The 23,302-nt window shown below is 36.0% G+C and overlaps 1 protein-coding gene across 1 annotated transcript; it reads right to left on the bottom strand.

Annotated features, from left to right (window-relative positions):
* Nucleotides 1-3,700: 3,700 nt before the first annotated feature.
* Nucleotides 3,701-18,976, bottom strand: LOC144972420 (mitochondrial uncoupling protein 4-like). Its single transcript, XM_078913585.1, has 10 exons — nt 18,822-18,976; nt 18,103-18,225; nt 16,499-16,561; nt 15,084-15,168; nt 14,669-14,791; nt 13,737-13,849; nt 12,174-12,258; nt 10,892-10,981; nt 10,359-10,461; nt 3,701-9,803 (listed from the first exon to the last, which is right to left on the bottom strand). The coding sequence occupies exons 1-10, from the start codon at nt 18,904-18,906 to the stop codon at nt 9,732-9,734; spliced, it is 942 nt and encodes a 313-aa protein (XP_078769711.1). The 5' UTR covers nt 18,907-18,976; the 3' UTR covers nt 3,701-9,731.
* Nucleotides 18,977-23,302: the final 4,326 nt, after the last annotated feature.

The following is a 23,302-nucleotide window of genomic DNA, read 5'->3' as shown; positions in this document are numbered from 1 at the left end:
ATATATATATATATATATATATATATATATATATATATATATATGTTTTTTTGTTTTTAAGGGTTTTACGGCGCTTGCAACACATTTAGGTTATATCAGCGCCAGTAAAAAGGAAGAAAATGAGATAGTAAAAAGTTCTAGAATTGCAATTAAAGCACCAAAGAAAAAGTAAGACAAAGGGGAACTGAGAACAAATAGGGATCAGATGTAGATTCCAAGAGCATACCACCAATGTACTTAGTTTGAAATCACCTACAAGTCTCATCCAGACACAAGCACAAAATCCAACAGAGAGGAATACACTCAAATGCTTACATTATACATTAAAAATAACAAATATAATAATACATAACAGGGAAAAAAATATCATCTCCCAAAACAATAACTATGCATTTGACTGTTCCCTCTCAGCTAGGATTCCGGCCAGTGCCAGGACAAAACCAAGTAATCTCATTCCGAGAAAAAGACAGAAAGCATGTTGGATAACAGATATAAGGGGATAGAAGACACAGTACGTACCTCCCTGCCCGCTATGGGAGGTCAGGATCCCCACAGGCAGGCAGGCAGGCAGGCAGGCAGGCAGGCAGGCAGGCAGGCAGGCAGGCAGGCAGGCAGAGCAGACAGACAGGACAGGACAGGACAGGACAGGACAGGACAGGACAGGACAGGACAGGACAGGACAGGACAGGACAGGACAGGACAGGACAGGACAGGCAGGACAGGACAGGACAGGACAGGACAGGACAGGACAGGACAGGACAGACAGGACAGGACAGGACAGGACAGGACAGGACAGGACAGGACAGGACAAGACAGGACAGGACAGGACAGGACAGGACAGGACAGGACAGGACAGGACAGGACAGGACAGGACAGGACAGGACAGGACAGGACAGGACAGGACAGGACAGGACAGGAACAGGACAGGACAGGACAGGACAGGACAGGACAGGACAGGACAGGACAGGACAGGACAGGACAGGACAGGACAGGACAGGACAGGACAGGACAGGACAGGACAGACAGGACAGGACAGACAGGACAGGACAGGACAGGACAGGAAGGAACAGGACAGACAGGACAGGACAGGACAGGACAGGACAGGACAGGACAGGACAGGACAGGACAGACAGGACGGGACAGGACAGGACAGACAGGACGGGACAGACAGACAGACAGACAGACAGACAGACAGACAGACAGACAGACAGACAGACAGACAGACAGACAGACAGACAGACAGACAGACAGACAGACAGACAGATAGATAGATAGATAGATAGATAGATAGATAGATAGATAGATAGATAGATAGATAGATAGATAGATAGATAGATAGATAGATAGATAGATAGATAGATAGATAGATAGATAGATAGATATAAATGGATGGATGGGTGGATCGGTGGATTGATTAATAGATTGATTTTAATAAATGAGTGGGAGGGTAAATATACCGATGAACTGAAAGATGGATAGATGAGTGGATGAATGGGTGGGAGAGCGGATGGATTAAGGAATGGATGGAGAGATGGATGAGTGGATGAATTAATGGGAGGATGGATTGATGGATGGATAGATGAGCGGATGGATAGATGGATGGGAAGATGGGTTGATAGATGGATTGGTGAATATATGAGATGGATGGATGGTTGGATGGATTGTTGGATGTATGAGCAAATGAATGGATGGATGGATGGGTGGATAAATGAATAGATAGATGGATGGATGGGTGGATGGATGGATGGATGGAAAATAGATAGATTGTAGGATGGATGGGTAGATAAAATCTTGCTTCTCAATATATACTTTTATGAATCTCGGACATGCAAAATTTTAGCTGATCCCAAATTCGCTATTTCGCCAACGAACACACTGGTGTGTGTTGTGGGTGAGTGTAATAGGTTTATTGAGTAAAACGATAGGGCTCCACCCACTCTTGTTCCGTCTCAAGGGCCAGCTTCCGGCTGCTCACTACACACTAAAAAAACCCAGCTTATTAAAATGAGCAAGAAAGAATGTTATTGTTTTCAAATTAGCCTAACTATAACCGATTCCGCTTTAGCTTTTGAGTTTGTTTTGTTTTGTCGGTATTTGTTGTTGATTGGTATTGCTTTGCTTTGTTTTTTGTGGGGTTTTTTTTTATTTTTTTTTTGTTTTTTTTTTTTTTTTGTTTTTTGTTTCTTTGTTGTTGGGTTTTGTTTTGTTTTGTTTTTGTTGTTTTGTTGTTTGGTTTGGTTTTGTTTTGGTTTTTGTTTTTTGCTTTTTATTGGGTTTTTTTTTTTTTTTTTGGGGGGGGGGGGGGGGGAGGAGGGTTTTTGACTTGTTTTTTTTTTTTTAATTTCTGTTCGGTTTTGTTGGGGATTTTTTTCTTTTGCTTTTTGTTTTTTGTTTTTCGTTTTGATTTTTTTTTTCTGTTATTTCTTTTTTTGGGCGGGGGGGGGGGGGGGGGGGGGGGGTTCTAATTTTTTGTTTTGTGGTATTTATTTTTGGAAGGGGGGGGGGGTGTTTTTTGTTTTTTGTTGCCTTGAGAAAGTTTATGAAACGTCACGCATCAAAAAGAATCAGTGTTTTTACTAAGTGGGTTGAAAGCGTATCCCGTCATTTAGAAGAAAATGAAAAACAACAAATCACCCAATCTGACACCTCAACCATGTCTTTATCTGACAAACTTCGTGATGGTCGCCGTACAAGCAGTGTCAACTAAGTGAATCAAATAAAGACAGAAGCAGTAATCAAATCTGACAGAAGAATATCTCTTGATAAGATAGCAAGAGATCTTGAAATCAGTCATGGAAGTGCCCATGAGACCTTGAAATCAGTCATGGAAGTGCCCATGAGACCTTGAAAGCAGTCATGGAAGTGCCCATGAGACCTTGAAATCACGTCATGGAAGTGCCCATGAGACCTTGAAATCAGTCATGGAAGTGCCCATGAGACCTTGAAATCAATCATGGAAGTGTCCAAGAGATCTTGAAATCAGTCATGGAAGTGTCCATCGACTCGACAAATCCTTGGGATTCTCAAAGGTCTGCGCTCGTTGGGTACACAGGCAGTTGACATCAAATCACAAAGCTACGTCTCTTCAAAACAAATGTTCTATCTGTTCTCCTTTATGGGTCTGAATCATGGAAACTGACAGGCACCATCTCCAACAAACTAAACGCATTCCAAAACAACTGCCTAAGAAGGATCCTGGGGATATTCTGGCCAAAAGTAATTTCAAAGAACGGACTAAACAAGTAGTAGTAGTATGGTCATCTCAATTTTTTTTAAACATAGCGACATAAGAAATTTATGATATTGTATACATTTTTTTATTAACAAATAAAACCTTCGTTGTTAATTGTTTAGTTTTTCTTGAGTTATCTATGGGCGGAATGATAAATACGGAGGAAGAAAAGGAGGAAGAAGAAGAAGAAGAAGAAGAAGAAGAAGATCAGAAGAGGAAGAACAGTAAAAAGGCATATAAAGATAGAGAGATATAAAGATAGAAAGAACGATATATATATATTATATATATATATATATATATATATTTTATATATATATAACGATATATATATATATATATATATATATATATATATATTATATATATATATATATATATATATATATATATATATATACAGAAAAAGAGAGATTGTGTATGTGAGAGAGAGAAAGAGAGAGAGAGAGAGAGAGAGAGAGAGAGAGAGAGAGAGAGAGAGAGAGAGAGAGGAGGGGGGGGGAGAGAGACGACGTACTGTGTAAAATGGAAGTTTGATTCCATCTGATCTGCTGAAGGAATATGTGAGGTATTGTAATGCACATTGTATAACACGAATCCATGAAAGTGAGCAAAATATATGTTCATATAAAGAAACCTCTCTCTCTCTCTCTCTCTCTCTCTCTCTCTCTCTCTCTCTCTCTCTCTCTCTCTCTCTCTCTCTCTCTCTCTCTCTCTCTCTCTCTCTCTCTCTCTCTCTCTCTCTCTCTCTCTCTCTCTCTGAGTTAAATATTTATTGTAACAAGATTGAAGCAATTTAACAAAATATCAATATGATTACAATAGAGGTAATGACGTACTCTGTAACGGAATCATAGTGTTAAAGATATACACATGCAAATAGGGAGCCCATTTATTGTTACTGAACGCAAACATATCTCGATCTATTCTAGTAAGAATAAAAAATAAAGGATCCTTGAACAATTAAACGAATTCCCAACCAGATGCTACCATAGACTTAAAGAGGAGGCACATAAAGGGATATAAACAATATAAAATGGAATCTTGATACTGATAAAACCAGACTTTAAGCAAGGTTGACTTTATCCATTGTCAATGGCACACGCTTAGATAAAGAACTGAATATTTGGAACCAACAAGAGAGGCTGACTTTAATCAAGGTTGGCTTTATCCATTGTCAATGGAACTGAACACGCTTAGATAAATAACACAACATTTGGGATCAACAAGACGGTTTGACTTTAAGCAGAAGTTGACTTTAAGAGTTCTGGTTTTATGTGGATTCCATTGTAAATGCAGTCCTTGAAGACAACGAATTTTATATCCTAAACTTTACATAAAACGTAAATAAATGATAAATATAAGCGTGTGCTCTACCAACTGAGCTATCAGGATCCACAATGATCTAATATAACTAGAGAATTCGACAAAAATAATTGGACAAAAACCACTAAATGGATCCAACAGGCGGATAAGTTGCTCATTAATGCAAAATCTACAGGTTGTCTGTAGTGCGTAGCCAGGAGTGTAGCGTAATGTGACATGGCAGGCTCGAGATTGGAACTCCCAGGGCAAAAAGAAAGGTAATAAGAACAAAAGAGACACAGAGACGATCTGTGGATCTGTGAGGCAGGGAGTAAAAAGAGCCAAGATTGTCAAGGCCGCCATTGTGAAAGGTGGCCCAGAACGGGATGTGCTTAGAAGAGTATTAATTCAGCCCTATATCCCAACAGGGATCAAGTGAAATAAGTGAGTAAATTATACAGGTCGACAAGATTGAATGTCAGCGGTTCTTATTTCCTCTAAGGTTTCAATGGACCCAATGATTGTTTATTTGTTTAAGAGTTTGTGGTTTGGTGTTTGCGACACTTTGTTTTTGTTTTGTTTTTAGGGGTTTTACGGCGCTTGCAACACATCATTAAGGTCATACCAGCGCCAGTAAAAAGGACAAAAGGGGAATTGGTTCAAATAGGAAACAGATATAGATTCCAAGAGCACACTATCAAAGTACTTAGTTTAAAATCACCTAAAAGTCTCATCCAGACACAAGCACAGGTCCCCATTAAGAGGAATCCACTCAAATGTTTAAAAATCAAATATAATACGTAAACAAAACATAATACATAACAGAGAGATGATTTACAAGGAAAAAAAATATCATCTCCCAAAACTAACTATACCTCAGCCAGGGTATCCAGCCAGGAACAGGACAAAACCATGAAATCTCATTCTAAGACAAAGACAGAAACCATGTTGGAAAACAGATACAGGGGGATAGAAGACACATTTGCGACATTTTAAGAATGATGGGAAAGCTAAAAGGCTAAATGTCTGCACTTACAAGCATGCAAGACATGGCAAGATGAAGGGAGGAAAAATAATAATATGATAAACGGATATGAATCCCAGATTTAGTCGGAGACTAGCTTAAAGACCCAGCCACAAACAAGTGTAGAATCCCTGCCGTGGGGAATCTGCCTTAATGTTTGCTAAATTAATGTCAATAATGAAGAACTTATTGTAAAAATATAAATGTAGAGATTTATAAGAGAAAAAGAAGCATCTCCAAAAAAAAAAAGGAATCATAGAATGACTGCTTCCCTCTTATCTAAAGATTCATGCCATGTCTAAGCTATGGCAAGACAAAGTAATTTTATATCATGACACGGATGATTAAAGCTAAAAGGAAGGGAGAGCATAATATGAAAAGAAGAATCTACAAGAGTATCCTCCCTTTCAATCATTGGAGTACAAACGTCACCATCAATTCAATGATTATGATTACAAGGCACAGTCAAAGTCAATTAAAGTCAAGCTTCCCTACAAACATTAAATATAAGTTTAACTGGACTGGATTCAGTCCCCTAGCTGCCATTTTTTAAAGAATAAACAAAAATTAACACCAAAAAAAAACAGAAAAATGATAATCATTTATGGTGTTAGATAAAAAAATCTTCAACATTTGCATAAAACACTCTGATAATATAAAAGCTAAAGCTTCTTTAAATAGCATGTACGTCCACGATGAAACAAAATTCCTTTCATCTATCACAATTTTTACCATTAGTTATCTGGTGATAACGGTAGACCTAACAGTTCTCCCCTGGAATCTAATAATGAAAACTGGTGATGGCAATATAATCCTAAAGGTATATAGAGGTAGAGTTTATCTCTATTTCTACTGTATTAAACAGTTTGTATTTTGTTTGTTTTTAAGGGTTTTACGGCGCTTGAAACACATTTAGGTTATATCAGCGCCAGTAAAAAGGAAGAAAATGGGATAGTAAAATGTTCTAGAATTACAATTAAAGCACCCAAGAGGAAGTAAGACAAAGGGGAACTGGGAACAAATAGGGATCAGATGTAGATTCCAAGAGCATACCACGAATGTACTTAGTTTAAGATCACCTACAAGTCTCATCCGGACACAAGCACAAAATCCAACAGAGAGGAATACGCTCAAATGCTTACATAATACATTCAAAATAACAAATATAATAATACATAACAGAGAGATGATTTACAAGGAAAAAATATCATCTCCCAAAGTATTAAACAGTCAATAGCAATTGTTTGCTGATCTTTGGATAGTACTCTTGCCCAAGTACTTACTGCCAGTTCTTACAGACCCAGTTACCAAATCACAACTGGGTTTACAGAGGGCCATAAAAAAAAAATCTCAGCTGTAACCGGGATTAATACTAGTCCCTTTGTTTGGGAAGTGAGTGCTTTATCAACTGAGCTATCGGAACCCTCTGCAACAATACAACTTGGGTTTCATTGGAAGCTTGTGTCGCATTGCTGAAACTGCTTTATAATGAAAATGGTAAGATACCGGAGATCAAATAACACACAAATTTATGAGATCAAAAAGAAAAATAATGCACATACCTATGCAAATGCAACAAACAAAAAGAAATCTGAACTCTTTCTTCTTTTTAAAAATTAGACTTTAAAAACAAACAAAATAAAATCTGTACTGAACCAACCAAGATGGCTGATAACCAGCTTTACCTAAACAAAACCTTATGTTAAAATTCTACAAAATCTTTATGTTAAAATACTAAAAACATATTATGTTGTTCATGTTATTCTACTTTTCTTTTAAACTCAAACCTGGGGATAAATATTCTAAATATTAGCCAAATATTGGCTGAAAAAACATCTGTAGCTTCAGATTTTATTCGGAATAAATGGCAGGTTTGAGAAAAATTATTTGACTGAGGTAATGAGAGGAATGTGTTTGGTTTTTTGGTTTTTTAAATATATATCTATATTGCATTTATACCGCCCTGATGATCCTTACGGAGTAACAATGTTGTAGGCAAAAACACACAAGAGATGAGAGCATTAAAATGATATATTGCAGACATAGATTCTGCCCTGATGATGCAGTGAATTAACCTACTGCTAAAACAATATTGTAGGCAAAATAAAAGCTAAAAATACTGTAATGATTCAAGCACCTTAAATAGTCGAGCACTCTAAAGATTCGTGCATTTGTTTGTTGCTTTAGGTCTCTTCCAACACAATTGAGGTTATATGAGAGACCGCTGAACCAAAAAAACAAGCAATCTAACAAAAATAGTACAAATGTAAATCAAAATCATAACCTAAAGATATAAGCTAAATTATAAATAACCAAGAACAAACAGGCAGAAGATTTACAGGAAAAAAAATATCCCCTGTCAAAAATACAATCACAAACCAAAGAAGCAGGATAGGCTAGTAAAGAGAAGAAGAAACGACATCACTATCGGATCGTTCACCCATGCGAACATCATAGGTATATGATTCAAGGGTGAAAGATTCGTGCATGGCAATATCCCACACAATGTATACCATAAACACATCTATAGAATTAACAGTATTGTAAATAAATAAGGCACTGAGGTTATAACTTAAATTTCATTCTACAAATCAAACTTCAATCCAAAACATACACACTCAGAATATTAAAATAGGGGATAAAAACATGTTGCAACATACACTGACAAAAGGCTCTTTTTTTTTAACAAAGAGTCCAGAAAACAAATTTTAATTCAAATATTCATCGACTTAAATGATACATTACTTGTAAAAAAATTAAAATTAACTTGAGACTTCAAAGAAGCCTTGGGTTATGGTATTTTTGACAGGTTGAGTTCAGAGCAATCATTTGATTATGAAGTAAGTTTTCTGGCCAAAATATGAAAAAGCATTTTGGCAATGTACAATAGCACAGCCAGAAAGTATGAAGACATCTCAAAACATAGTTCTTCTGTGATTAAACCTGGACACTTTTTCCTATATTTGTTTTTTTGTTGTTGGTTTGTTTGTTTTTTAAAGCCAAAATATAAAAACGTATTGAAATTCACAACAATTAAAAATCAGAACAGTAAAACGTACCCAAAAACAAAAATAATAATCTACAGTTGCCTAAAGTGCAACACAAATACAATAAAAGTTGCTGAGACTGAAAGTAAGATTTCTTTGAATCGAAGCTTTGGTTGAATGGAAGGTACTATGAGTAATGTGATAAATAACAATGTGAAATTAAATGTAAGCTTCAATTTAATAAACGAAAACAGATAATATGGACGTTTCAGGTTTCCCTTTATCAACAAAGCAGGATGAATGAAACACTACAGACGAATGAGATATGTTTTTGTTTATTCACCTTAACAACGCCAATATCACATATTATCTCATTCATCTGTAGTGCTCCATTCAGCCTGTTTTGTTGATAAAGGAGAAACCTGAAACATCCACATTATCTGTTTTCGTTTATTAAATTGAAGCTTACATTTAATTTCACATTGTTATTTATTTCTTTGAACTTCGAGCAGCAACATTTACATACCAGTTATGTGAATAAATACAGAAACTAAAAGAAAAAAAAAAAAGAAAAGAAACCCAAATTATCATCGATGTCTGTGTTAGATCCAAATTTTCATTGGATCCCGAGTTATCAGTGGATTTGAGTTTTCATTGAATCTGCGTTTGTTGTGTTAGAGGTTACACTATAAAACAAGACAACCAGGATCAAGATTAAATGTGGCGATGTCGTCTAGTGGTATGATACTCTCTTTCGGATTGGAAGGTCCTGGATTTGAGCCTAGCTCGTTGCATAGTTGAGTCCTTGGAAAAGGCTCTTCACTCACATTCTCTCACCGTACTGAGGTGTACCCCGAGTACCTGGCCGTAAACAGCGTTGTCTCTGTCCGAAAAAAACTTGTAATATCGCCTGATAGGTGTCGTGTCACGTCCTACATGTTAAGTGTTGCTGCTGGCCAAGGACCCCTCACGTTTAGTGGATATTGCGCTATATAAAAGCTCAAGTAAATGAAATGTCTTGAGAAATCTTCATAAGTCCAGCCTGCCAGTATTTCCCCCCTTGGTAGTATCAATCTTTTGTACCCTGTAAGTTTCGTGACGCAATCCACACAGTACACTAAGGCATCGAGTGAATTATATCACAAAGTATTATCACAAAAAGGTGAAGGCTGTAGGTCAGAGGTCAAAATGAGGATGTGCCAGTCATAGTCCTAACCTCTTCATAGGTCAACCAGAACACCAAAGACCACGGAGCCTGAAATAGATCAAATGTTTTAATCAATTTAGTCTCTAAGGGACAAAGTGACATATTGTTATGGTCTCTGATTCATACTCAGGTGGTAATGAGTTTAATTTCCCTGCCCTGTGTCAAACACATGGGTTATAACAAACTTCACTTAAAATAAACCTTAAAGGAAATTTTTCATTTTCTATTAGTCATAGTGATGCTGAATTTCTTTCGAAAGATTATTCCACATTTTTCCATTTATTGAAGTGTTTCATGTTTAATCATTCAAACTTAACAGTGAAAATAAATTGTAGCAAACAATGGTTGAGAAAATAGAACCTCATCTTTTTTTTTTTAAACTAAAGATCTTTTTATTAGCATGGTATACCTGTGAAAACGCAATGTGTTCATATTTATTCTTTAATTAATCGAAACCCATTTATCTATTTATTCATTTATCTATTTATTTATTTATTCATTTATTCGTTCATTCATTCATCCATATATTCATTCATTTATTCATTCATTTATTTATTTCTATATGTATTTATTGATTTATTTATCTATTTATTACTATCTTACCATTCGAATCCATATGGGAACAAGCCCTTTGTAAAGAGCCAGGAAACCTTCTTTTCTCACAGTCTTGACCAAACAATCTACAGAGCCTGAGTAATAAACACCCCTGGGGACAAAAGAAAGACATCAATAAAGACTTTTTCCTAACAATTGACTATTAGCAAGGTTTCCTATTTTCGGCTCCAATCGTGTGGATTTCTTTACCACCTAAAACCCGATCGACAATGTGAAAGTTTACCAGTCTTCAAACAGCATTTAAAAACCAATAATTTTCATTCTGCTTTTCGTGATTCTATTATTATTATTATTATTATTATTATTATTATTATTATTATTATTATTATTATTATTATCATTATCATTATCATTATCATTATTATTATTATTATTATTATTATTATTATTATTATTATTATTATTATTACTATACGAAAGGAGAAGATTTCTGGCCAAATTGGGTAAAAGATAGTGAAATATACTGTGAAGTAAGTGAAAATCAGAATTGTCTATTCTTAAAAATTGAAAATCAGAGTTACCTTCCATTTTTGGTGGGTTGGTTCATGATGCGAGTTTTAACCACATCGGCAGGGGTCCCTATTAAAGCAGCTACCAAACCAGACATCCCACTGTGGGCAGACATATAGCAGATTCAATGTTAAAAAGAAAATCCGTGGAAGCCTTACAAACTCAATGGTTTAAAAAAAAAAAAAGAGCATTTATATAGCACAATATTCACTTAACATGCTCAAAGCACTTTACAAGGGGTCCCTGGCCAACAGCAAAACTTAACACTTAGGACGGGACATGATTCCTGTTAGGTGGTATAACATTTTTTTAGGACAGAGAAAACGCTGTTAACTGTCCCTAGTCAACTGCAACACTTAAAATATAGGAGGAGACATAACTTGATAGGCAAAATTATAAATTTTTTTCAGATAGCTTCAATGCTTTTAACGGCCAGGTACTCATTTTACACTGGAGTACAGTAGAAGAATGTGAGTGAAGAGCCTTTTCCAAGGACTCAACTATGCGCCGTTCAGAATGGTACTCAAACCAAGACTACATAGTCACACAAATGTGTCTTCAATAAAAATTTGACTTATAACCTTTCAAGTACAGTCAATCCAAACATTGACATTCTGCAGAAATTGTTCCACATAATTGGAACAACTTTTCAAGACTAAACCATGTAGTTTTTGTAGAAGCATTTGTAACATAACATAACATAACATATGGTATAGGGCAAAATAGGATAAAATCCCTTGAATGCCCTTAATATTAATAGTAATGCCATAAACCTATTGATTAAAGATTACAATAATAATACACGTGGTAAAGATAGTATTTCAACTTAAATGTACTCATGTATATGTGATGTACAAAAACACACACACACACAAACACACACACACACACTCATACATCCATAAATATAGAAGATAACCATAATAAGGTAACAATGTAATTTAGTAATTGTAGCAAATATAACAAAAGTAAAACAAATATTCCTTTCAGTTGTTTATCTAAAATTTTGCCATCCATTTTTCATAATATTCAACATTTACATGCATGTCACCAAAATGACAGATGTGTAGAAAATGAGTGACTTTCTAATGAGCGCACATCCATTACACTGGATCTGTTGAACCTGGCAGAAAGTATATGGCGATTGACCAGCGTCCTATCCGCTACAGAAACCTGAATAAACTCCAGCTTCATAGAACTTATGGCTCTGAAGGAGTCGTTTTGGCGGTATGCAGGAGATGATGAAGATAAATCTACAATATTTGTCCATCGATAGTAAGAACCAAAGAATACCTGGCAAGTGCGTGAGTTATATGGTTATCTTTCAGTCTTGTTTTGGACAGAATCATATGTTTGGCTGTGTCATATGTGGCAAGATCTGTCAATGGTAAATAGAGAAGGAAAAAAAATAGCACATCAGCTTTAAGATGCTTTGTCTATTATCTTTGTTTTTACTTTTACTGATTTATTTACTTAATTTTGAAACGTTTTTATTTTTCTATATTTTTCTATTACTATTTTCTTAATCGTTCATAAATGAACACCCTTTATTATACAGAGCAAAATATATTCTTCTGTATAAAAGAGGGATTAACGAGAACTCAAATTTTAAAGGACTTAACTTACTTGTACAATTTCTCAGGTCTGGTTCCTTACTTGGTCTCTGTGTTAAAAACAAGTGGTTCCTACCCGGTACAATATTTCTTGTGTATTTCCAAGTCAGTTTGCGAGTAATGTTGGGTGATGGTTTAAGTCACTTCAAGTCATTATTCTGACGATTGAAATGCTCCTTTTGGTCTTCATAAGCGGCTATGTGGTCTTGTGGCATGACTCTTGCCTTTGGATTGGAAGGGCCTGGGTTCGAGTTCCGCTCTGAGCAGTGCATAGTTGAGTCCTTGGACAAGGCTCTTTACTCATATTCTCCCTCCGTACTGAAGTGTACAATGAATAAATGACCATTAACAGTATTGTGTCTGTCAGAAAAAAATTATAATATCCCATGACAGGCATCTTCTCGAACTATACATTAAGTGTTGTAGTTGGCTAGGGACTACCTGTAAAGCGCTTTGAGCACGTTTAATGAATATTCCACTATATAAATGCTCAAGTTTCATCTGCTTTGGTTTTTCAATATTCATATAATAGCACGACATTTATTTCATTTCTAAGCTCAGTCTCAAGAGGTTTGGCTACAACTAAATCATTTCTATGATCCCAATAATTTGATTGAAATTTGTGCTTCCCCATGCAATGTTGTAGAGAATTTTGATAATTTTTGCAAGGTGGGTGGTGTATACCAAGGCCCCTTGGCAATTTTTACTATGTACGCTACCAAGTTTGTTTTTTCTTTAGGAAATTTTTTTTTTTCATGTGCCCAATCGAGCAGCTGTAAAGCAAATTTATCTCAAGATATATATATATATATATATATACAACTGGATTTTAACCACTTGAGTGTGATGCGACAAAAGAATTCAACCTATTTCAATTTTTATGTTCGTTCGATGATTATCTCACAGACAAGAAGAGGTGTGCCATTTTGGCTTTTCCAGCATCAATTTCACATTTTAAATATTATGAAATCAAAGTGAATTTTGTGGCGTGCCACCTCTTTATATCCACAAAACACCCATCTATTTCAAGATTTCACCCATTCTATTCAAAAATTCTTTAAATTTAGCCTTTCCTCTTTCACAAAATTGTATAGCTTTAAGACTTTCTGATTGAAAGTTTGCAACATTTTAAGCCCCCATTCTGATGCACTTAAAAATTTTAACTCAACACTCAAGTGGTTAATATCTTTTTGATTTTGTCAACTCTCACATAGACAACAATGCTTATCCGGTTTAATCTTACCTCCAAGATTTACGAGTGCTGCCCTCTGTACATTTGGCACCCATCCACTCCACAAGCCCCTCACTCCTCCTTCCCTCACAATTTGTTTGAAGGCATGCATTGTGTTTTTTACCCTGAAAGAAATAACAAGAAGAAAAAAATATTACATGAGAAAATTAAATTTCCTGAGCATAATGGTTCCATTAAAAGGTTTTTCATTTCTGAGGAGCAGAATGCTTGTCTCACAACCAAAGTGGCTAGCACCAATCCCCCCCCCCCCCCCCCCAATCCTGGTCCATTCACAATGATTAAGTAGCTGATCGTATTAGATCTGGTGGAAAGTTTATAATGGTAGATTAGAATAGTGTACAAAGGGCAGCAATCAATTGCTACTGTCGGTTTAACTCTCTCCTTACCAACCATATTCTAGATTTTCCCTGAAACGTCATATCCAATCCAACATAAAAATTGATTTTTAAAACTCTTATTCAAAAGAAATAAGTACACACAATACATAATTTTTTTTCAGCAAAACAAGCTGTACAACACATCCTTAAGTTATCATAAAACGCCTTTAAGAAGAAATTTGACAGTCTCTGTCTCAACAACAGATTGAGCTTAGTTGAGCCCCCCCACCGCCAATCAAACTTTGATAACTGCAAAGAATTCTCCTCCATACCCTTGATCAGCAAAGGCACTGTAAGCCTAATCCGCTGGAGACTCTATACTACTATAACTTAAACAAAAAAAATTCATAAAAATTTAAGATGTATAAAAGATATCCAGATAAGAAAATTGTTTTTGTATCGTAACGAATGTGACAATTTTCCTATGGAGAGGGTTAAAGCTAAGAAAAAAAAAAAAGATTTACTCCATGGTATCACATACAGTATAGAAATAAATACAAGCCTTTGAAAACTTGAATCTTTAAATTGAAATTCTAGCAACCATACCTTGGTTTCTTTCCTTGCAACCGTCTCCTTCCCTCCATCTGCATCCGAACCTTGACCAGGTCTGTAGGACTTGCTATAAATTGGCCAGCAGCACCTGCAACCATTCCACCGATAGTTGCTTTCCTATACATAAATGGTTGTGAGTAATTAATGACATTCAAACACAAACTAAAAAATATTAATATGAATAGCACAATTTTTTAAATAATGAAACATCATTTCAAAAATTCAGAAAATAATAATATTATAAAACATCAGTGATGATGATGATGTGATAATGATGATGATGATGATGATGATGATGATGATGATGATGATGATGATGATGATGATGATGATGATGATGATGATAAAAATAATAATCCGAGCCCAATCTTGTAATCTGCGTCCATTAAAAATCAATCCATTGACTTACCAAAGAGGAAAAGATCCATCTGCATTCCTTTTCAACACTTTCTCCCTCATGATTTCATAGAAACTCATTCGACATCCAGAATAAACTATGATGGAAAAAGAAAAAAAAAAGTAAAACAACAACATTTTTCTTCAACTCAGATCAACTAAGTGATGTGATGTATTTGAATTAGCTTTTTTGTTTTGTTTTTTTAAATTTTATTTTAGAGAGTCATCTGTGATGGAAAAACATAATTGAAATTTAGTGAAAATGCTTCCTTTAAATATGAAAAAAAAAAGACGAGCTTTTATATAACACGATATCCACTAACTGTAATCAAAGCGCAAAAGGGGACCCTATCCAACAGCAACACTTAACATGTATTGCGAGGCATGATGCCTGTTAGGTGATATTACAAATTTTTTTAACAGCAAGACACTCATTTTACATTTACAGTAAAGTGAGATAATGTGAGTAAAAATGCTTTTTCCAGGGACCGAGCTATGCACAACTCAGAGGTGGACTCGAACCCAGGACCCTCCGATCCAAAGGCGAGTGTCATACCACAAGACCACATAGCCCCGCATATAACAAAGTATCAGGTTCAACCATAAACAGACAGGGTTAATTTCCAGCATTAGGTCATGCCATTTATCACCATTTTAATATGTTTAAGCAAGGTCAAGGTCTGATATTATCAGCATGGCTCAGCAGTACGATCTTTGCTTCGTTCTAGGTGTTCTAAGCAATCGCTTTGATTAGTTTAAGCCAATGTTGCTTGCTCGACATTTTCTTTTATTTAACTTATATTATATAAATATGATCAACCACAACCTATGATATGCAATAGTAGTAAAAGTAGGAGTCCTTCAGAGCCATTAGGCCCATGAATCCCGCCCGGTTTCTTAGCGTGAAATGGACAATAGCAATTGATTGCTACCTTTTCTATAGGACACAAGTCTATTGCAAAGTACTTTCCAACAGATCTAAATGACCTAGCTACCTAATCACTGCTGGGGGTCAGAAAAAATTCTCGACTACACCCGGGATCGATCTAGTTCCCTTTGATTGTGAAGCGAGTGCTCTACCAACTGAGCTATCAGGACCCCCATGATATGCAATTAAATTTTTTTTCAATTTAAAAAAAGAAAAAGAAATTATTATTTAACTTTTATGACATGACATAAAAATTAAATAATATAGTAATTCTTTTTTCTTTTTTTTTTATTTCTCATTTGCATTTCATGATGTCATCTCTTGCAAATCTGACATGAAATGAAGTTAAGATAGTTTGCTTTTTTAAATTGTTAGCATTTAATTTTTTTTTTTTTTTAAATTTAAAATGGACGTAAATGAAACAACTGGGTCAAAATAATATCTTTTTTCTCAATAATCTAACCATGACTTCGTCAATAAATCTGGAGAGTCTCCATTACCTATATGTCTGTATAATGCTGGTGTCACTCCTTGCCATAACTTGTGAATTCCCTCTTCCTTAGCTGAAATTAAAAAAAAAAAAATATTAACTTGAGCTTTTATATAGCGCAATATCCACTAAACATGCTCAAAGCACTTTAATAACAAGAAGTGAAGTGAGTAAGAAAATGCCAAAAGACAACAGAGAATAAAAACTTTGCGCGGCGATGGGGACTCGAACCTGTGACCTTACTGGTACGACAACTCCACCTGGCCAGGGAAATGTCACTCTACCGTATGAGCTATCCATGACCCCAATCAAAAAGTCGCTTCAAACCTTAGTCTTATTAGAGCCTTCTCTCACCGACTTCTTGAGGTCATGGCTTCAACACACACAAATGCTGCAAAGTTATTTGGCCAGCATTTAAGCTTAATCGCCAATATTCTCAACACAAACATATAACACAGAAACAATTGAGACATTGAGTATGCTCCGGTATTTGGGGTGAATTTTAAATTCAGAAAAGTGATTGGAGCAGGCACATATGTTGGTAACAACAAGAGATGAAGTGAGTAGGAAAGTGCCAGAAGACAACAGAGAATAAAATCTCTGCAGCGGCGATGGGGGCTCGAATCAGCGAGCTTACTGGTACGACAACTCTGCCTTGCTGGGAAGATTGTGACTCTACCGTATGAGCTATCCACGACCCCAATCAAAAAGTCACTTCAAAGCACTTTACAAAGAGTCCCTGACCAACAGCAGCACTAAACATGTAGGACGGGACATGACGCCTGATAGGTGATATTACAATTTTTTCGGACAGAGACAACGCTGGTAACGGCCAGATACTCATTTTACACCAGACTACAGAGAGAAAATGTGTGTAAAGAGCCTTTTCCAAGGACTCAACTATGTGCCGAACGAGGCTCGAACCCAGGATCTTCCGATCCGTGAGTGTCATACCACAAGACCTCATAGCCCCACATATAACAAAGTATCAGGTTCAACCATAAACAGACAGGGTTAATTTCCAGCATTAGGTCAAGCCTTTTATCACCATTTTAATATGTTGAAGCAAGGTCAAGGTCTGCTATTATCAGCGTGGCTCAGTAGTACGGTCTTTGCTTCATACCGAAAATGTGCCGAGTTCGATCACCCGCCGCTGAGCTGTGTGGCCTTGAGCACAATAAGATAATGATGTAAGTCAGTTTATATGAAGAAAAAACTATTGTAAATTCCTTTTATGAAATTCTTCCTTCTTTCCAATACTTATACTTATAATACAAAACAATCATTTTACAGTGACTAGACATTATATAAGCTCAAATACTTCAATTTTACGGTCTGTTGTGCAAATATATGGGGGGGAAAATAATAAAAATAATATAAAATTCCCTTTCATCCCCTTGGGGAAATTTGTTTCTTGGGTCTATTCCAAGGGAAGACTGGAATAACCCAGGCGTCAGTGGCAGTGCAGTGCCACGAATTGAGATAGGGAGAGGTGGCTTGCTCAAGGCCACACAGCGCAGCGGAGTGTGATCAAACTCAGTACCTTTTAGATACAAACAAAAGACTGTACCGCTGAGCCACACTGTCCCATCAAAGGTCTGTTCCTCAACTTACCGATTCCAAGTGCCGTGGCAAACATTCCCCGATGTTTTGGAGTTTTGATTGACTTGGATCCATGACTCGGCCCTTCACCTTGTATCTGGAGTCTTGTTTTGGTCAAATCTAAAGGATATGTCACTGTAAATAATAAGAAACAAGAGATTATATTTTCTGAAATGATGCTGTGTGTTTAGGTAAAATTTTAATTTTATTCTTTCAAAGTGACTAGATATTGCTCTAGTAGAAGCGACACCTAACGTAACACTAGATGTAACTCTCTCTCTCTCTCTCTCTCTCTCTCTCTCTCTCTCTCTCTCTCTCTCTCTCTCTCTCTCTCTGTGTGTGTGTGTGTGTGTGTGTGTGTGTTTCCATCAATTATTATTGCTATCTAACTACAATTTGTCTCTCCAACCTCCCTCCTCTTATGTTAAAGTTAAGTTAAGATTAAGACTATTTAAGAACAGGCAATCACAATGGACCCGGTCTCTGGAAAACAACGCAATAAGGCTAAAGATGGCAGGGACCTCGCCAGTGTATCAATGACAATTCCCTCAATTCAACGCAAAATATTTCCTTCCCTACTGTAAGTGCGTTCTGACATCAGACTTCCAAAATAATAATGTGAACAAAAGTTGTTCTAGGCTTCATGGCAAGGCCAAGCCTTGGGCCAAGGCACAGGTCAGAGAGGCAAGGGACAATAGATCTATCTATAAAAATCAAAATTATACTCATACCAGTTTCCGCCACAACAGCTGCAGTCGATGAAAGCATGAATTTAAATACAAATGATTCATGATTGATTTTAAAATTGTTAGACATTATTCTTATATTTGTAAACGTGGATGGAAAGAGCAAGCGGCTTGCATTATCACTGTGAAGTCATTGGACTGTAAACACACGACTTTCACCAAAACTGCTTGGACTACAATAAGCTGAATGTCCTTTACTTTATGCAACAGGTGCTCACCACGCCCATTTTTAACACGGAAAAGTGGAAGGAGTTGAGGCGGTTGAAACATAAATTAATGATGCTGCTGATTATGAAAAACACATAAATTAAATTAAATTCCTATTATTCATTCTCAGGGGGAAAGTTTTAAGGGTAAATATCGAGAAAATACCAAGATAACATGGTGGTCAGCCAAATGCAGCCCCATAAAATTGAAAAATCGGGGGAGAGAAAAATTATATATCTTTTTCTCCATTTCGGATCCGAAATAATAAAGTTTAAGGAATCAAGCCGCGAAAGTTATTCTCCGTCATCAACATTCACGAAGCAATTTTATACAAGATCGAGAGGGGGAGGGAGAGAGAGAGAGAGAGAGAGAGAGAGAGAGAGAGAGAGAGAGAGAGAGAGAGAGAATCATTAGATCAGAGCGTCAATGCAGATGAAATTTAAGAATACTTGTATGGGATCGGGGATTCCGATAGCTCAGTTGGTAGAGCATTCGCTTCACACACAAAGGGGCCGATAACAATCTCGGGTGAAGTTGATTTTTTTTAATCCCCTGTTTATCCAGCAGTGATTGGGTGGCTGGGTATGTTAGATCTGGCGGAAAGTACCTTGCGATAGACCAGTGTCCCATCCCAATTGTAGCAAGCAGCAATTAATATTGTTCGTTTCACACTATAAAAACCGGAATAAACACAGGGTCCATGGGCCTAATTAATTAATGGTTCTGAATGAATACTTTTTGTGTGTGACTATTTAATTATTAGTATTATCATCTTGTTTTGTTGGTTTCATTTATCATGTTTTCTCATTCATGTATGTTGCCATCAAATTTTGTTGATTTACTGGCGAAAGGCGAACAGTAAATAAAATTGAAACTTGAATTATTAATGAGGAAGAAAAGGTTTGATATTTGAATTTTGAAGGATAATCATATATATATATATATATATATATATATATATATATATATATATATATATATATTGTAAAACGTTTAGTATTTGTCACTCTTTCCATTAAAGCCGGCATTACAGAATCGATAATTACGAAGTCACGACAATATTTATTTCGCTTTCACTCTTTTCCCAAAAGAGCATTAGGCGGCGCATAAAAAAAAACAACAAAAAGAAGCAATAGTACTATCTATCCCCTTCATGTGTTCGCAAACCATCAGCAAGAGCAAGGCCATGAATGACAAGACATGACGTCTGTTGTTCACAGATACAATCAATACATTTCATATATCGATTTTTGTTTGTGGTTGGGGGGGGGGGGAAGAGAGAGAGAGAGAGAGAGAGAGAGAGAGAGAGAGAGAGAGAGAGAGAGAGAGAGAGAGAGAGAGAGAGGTTGTGATGCGTGTCGGGTAAAGCAATTACTGACAGATTGTAATGGACACCCGCCCTAAAATAAAATGAGACGTCAACCTTATCCATGATGATACCCGAGACTAAACTGATAATTATTGAGGCTTGAAACTAAGGGGGCTCCTTCCGTATGTGGATGTTCAATGTAAAGTCGGTAAACATTGGCATTTGGAGTATCGATGGTGTGTGTTTAAATATATCACACACAATTTCTGCCCGCTATATTAATCGTACAAATACATAAATAGTTTATAGTCTGAGTGAATTTAGTGAGAAGAAATCACCCAACTGAATATAGAAAGCTGCGAAACCCCTATTCAAATTTCATTTGTATTACATATTATAAACATTATGAGCGATGGTATGTTTACCGCCTTGACACCACCTGACCTATATTTGCGTTGTCTGCTATTAAAACCCCATGGTCACTTCAGAAGTTTCGCGTCTCTATATTATTTTGTCTGGGGTGATGTTAAGTAGGCCACCTGTGCAGTTGTGTTCTCGGTGTTAGACAGTCAGAGAGATTTGATTTTTAAAATTAATAAACAAATAAATAAACCAATGAATAATAGAATAGATAAGATTTATCAATCCACGGGGACATTGGGCCCAAACACAGAAATTACTAGAATGTTTAAACAGTTACTCTCTTCCGCGCGACATCGCTAAATACGCTGACCCCCCGCGGTTTTTTTTGCACAGCTTGCGGCCGCAAAATTAGGGAAAATTTTCTGATTTGCATTGCAACCACAAAATCTGCACGTTTTGCAAATTTTTGACAAATTCTTTGATTCTTTTCTTTTTTTAATTCGGACATGACCTTTTATTTAAGTTAAATAAAAGGTCACATCCGAATTATTTTCTTCTTTATTATAACAATATCATTGACAGCAATTTTTTTATAGTAATTTTGTTTTCCCAACTTTGTTCCTATAATAAGCATAATTTCTTGCAAAATTCGCCATTTTTTGTCCCATAATTTTGAGTTTGAAATTGCGTAATCCCAAGGGGATATTTTAATACATGGGTTGTGTGTAGTTAGCAGTTGTTAGGTGTGATACAACATATTTAGAAACCTGCAAATTTTTTGGAAAATTTACTTATTTTCTTCTGCAAAATTCATCATTTTCTTTGCAAAATTTTGAAACATCTTTACCAAAAAAACCGCGGGATCAGGATACCGTCGCCTCGGCATTCCATGAAGGAATGTAGATAATCCGCCAAACAAACGTATGGTGTCAACAGGAGTCGCGCATGTTGTCCAAAGTGAGCAAATTGTGAGTTAATAACTTGCCCAAGGAAAAAAAACGAAAGTGCCTGAAACGGGGCTCAAACCAGGTACTTTTCGGTCACAGTACAATGCTATAACCACTCGACCACCTCGTCGATATAGAATATTATTATATTTAGGTACATAATTTCATAAATCGATAGTCAATTTAGCCTAAGCCCATCTATAATACTAATGTATACATAATTTATACGTTAAAACATATCACGTATAATGCGTATACGACAGACTTTGATTAGTGAGATTATATTCGATCACTGCAAGCCATCCGGCCACTGACCATGCTTAACATTGCTTGACTTTGTGCAATATAGTTCTCCATCGCATAATATATGAGATTGAGAAATACATTGCACAAAGTCAAGCGATGTTAAGCGTGGTCAGTGACCGGATGGGTGGCAGTGATCGAGGAAAATTCTGGTCCCGACGTTGTGCCTTTGGGCAATGCAATTAATACAATTTACCCCACTCAACTCAGATGTGAATGAGTAGCCTACCTGTCTACTGGCGGTGATATAAACTGTAAGAGTCTTAATACAAAAAGGACACTTAAATGGCGACTTGTACTGTATGAAATGGAAATATAGTTCTATATAACCTGCTGGGGAAATAAATGAAACATTTTGAACCGAATTGAGCATGATAAAATTGTAGAAATGCGCTATATAAATGTTCACATTTAATTTTTCATTTACTTCAATATTTGGAGAATGGAAAAATGCGACCAGTCTTTTCAAAACTAAAACAATTATGTAGTGATGGACCTAGGTGTAAATGTTTTCAGGTCTGATAACTGAGCGGAATTATGGGCTTGTATTAACATTGTTGTAATATTTTCCATTGGTTTGAGAGTATTTCCATTACAACAGTAAGACGATAACAATAGGTTATTAGACCTGCAAATAAGGGGTGGACCTAATGCTGAAGGTAGGATGTTAACTCACTCAACCCTAGAGATTTTTGCTACTTTTCAAAATTGAAAATTAAAAGATGTATTAAAAATGAGCATGTGCATAAGTAGTTTTATTCAACTACCATTAACATGAAAAAACTAAAAACATTAACTTTGATACTACGCCTATAATTTGTCTCATAAAAATGTAATAAATAGGCATGGGGTTAAAGTAACCCCGGGTAAACTACGGATGTAGTCGGTGTTAGGTTTGAGTGAGTTAAGCTTATTTTATTAAATTTGAGTGATAGCAAACAATCTATTAATAACATTTTGGCCTTTTTTCCTTCAGATTAAAAAAAAAATCTAAAATTTCCTTATCTACAAACAGAATTTAAACCAAAGTGAACGTCGATTAAAGCTCATTTTTCTCATTTAATCAACTAACATAGACATATTACCAGACTGACTCTGTGCAGCACATATTTTTGCTACTGCCGTTCCCACCCCAACCAATCCTCTTCTAACATAGGTACAGAAATTTTAAAAATAAGAATGATACCCAGGGGCGTGGCTATATTGGTTGATTTGGTGCCTGGCACCGCATCCATCTTTTAAAAATGAATTACAGCATTAAAAAATAAATAAATAAACTAAGAAATGGTATATACCAGCTCTTACTTATTTGAGTAAGCCTTTTAAAATTTTTTTTT

Source organism: Berghia stephanieae, chromosome 5, assembly GCF_034508935.2.
Source record: "Berghia stephanieae isolate SIO BIC M18660-M18661 chromosome 5, UCSD_Bste_1.3, whole genome shotgun sequence".
In the NCBI taxonomy this organism is placed as follows: Eukaryota; Metazoa; Mollusca; class Gastropoda; order Nudibranchia; family Aeolidiidae; genus Berghia; species Berghia stephanieae.
This window is presented reverse-complemented; position numbering and strand designations above follow the sequence as displayed.

Coding starts and splice junctions, on each gene's coding strand:
- LOC144972420 (XM_078913585.1), bottom strand. CDS start 18,906: ATGTCTAACAATTTTAAAATCAATCATGAATCATTTGTATTTAAATTC. Junction 16,562..18,102: donor TGCCACGGCACTTGGAATCG/GTAAGTTGAGGA, acceptor TTTTAATTTCAG/CTAAGGAAGAGGGAATTCAC. Junction 15,169..16,498: donor AGCATTATACAGACATATAG/GTAATGGAGACT, acceptor TTTCCATCATAG/TTTATTCTGGATGTCGAATG.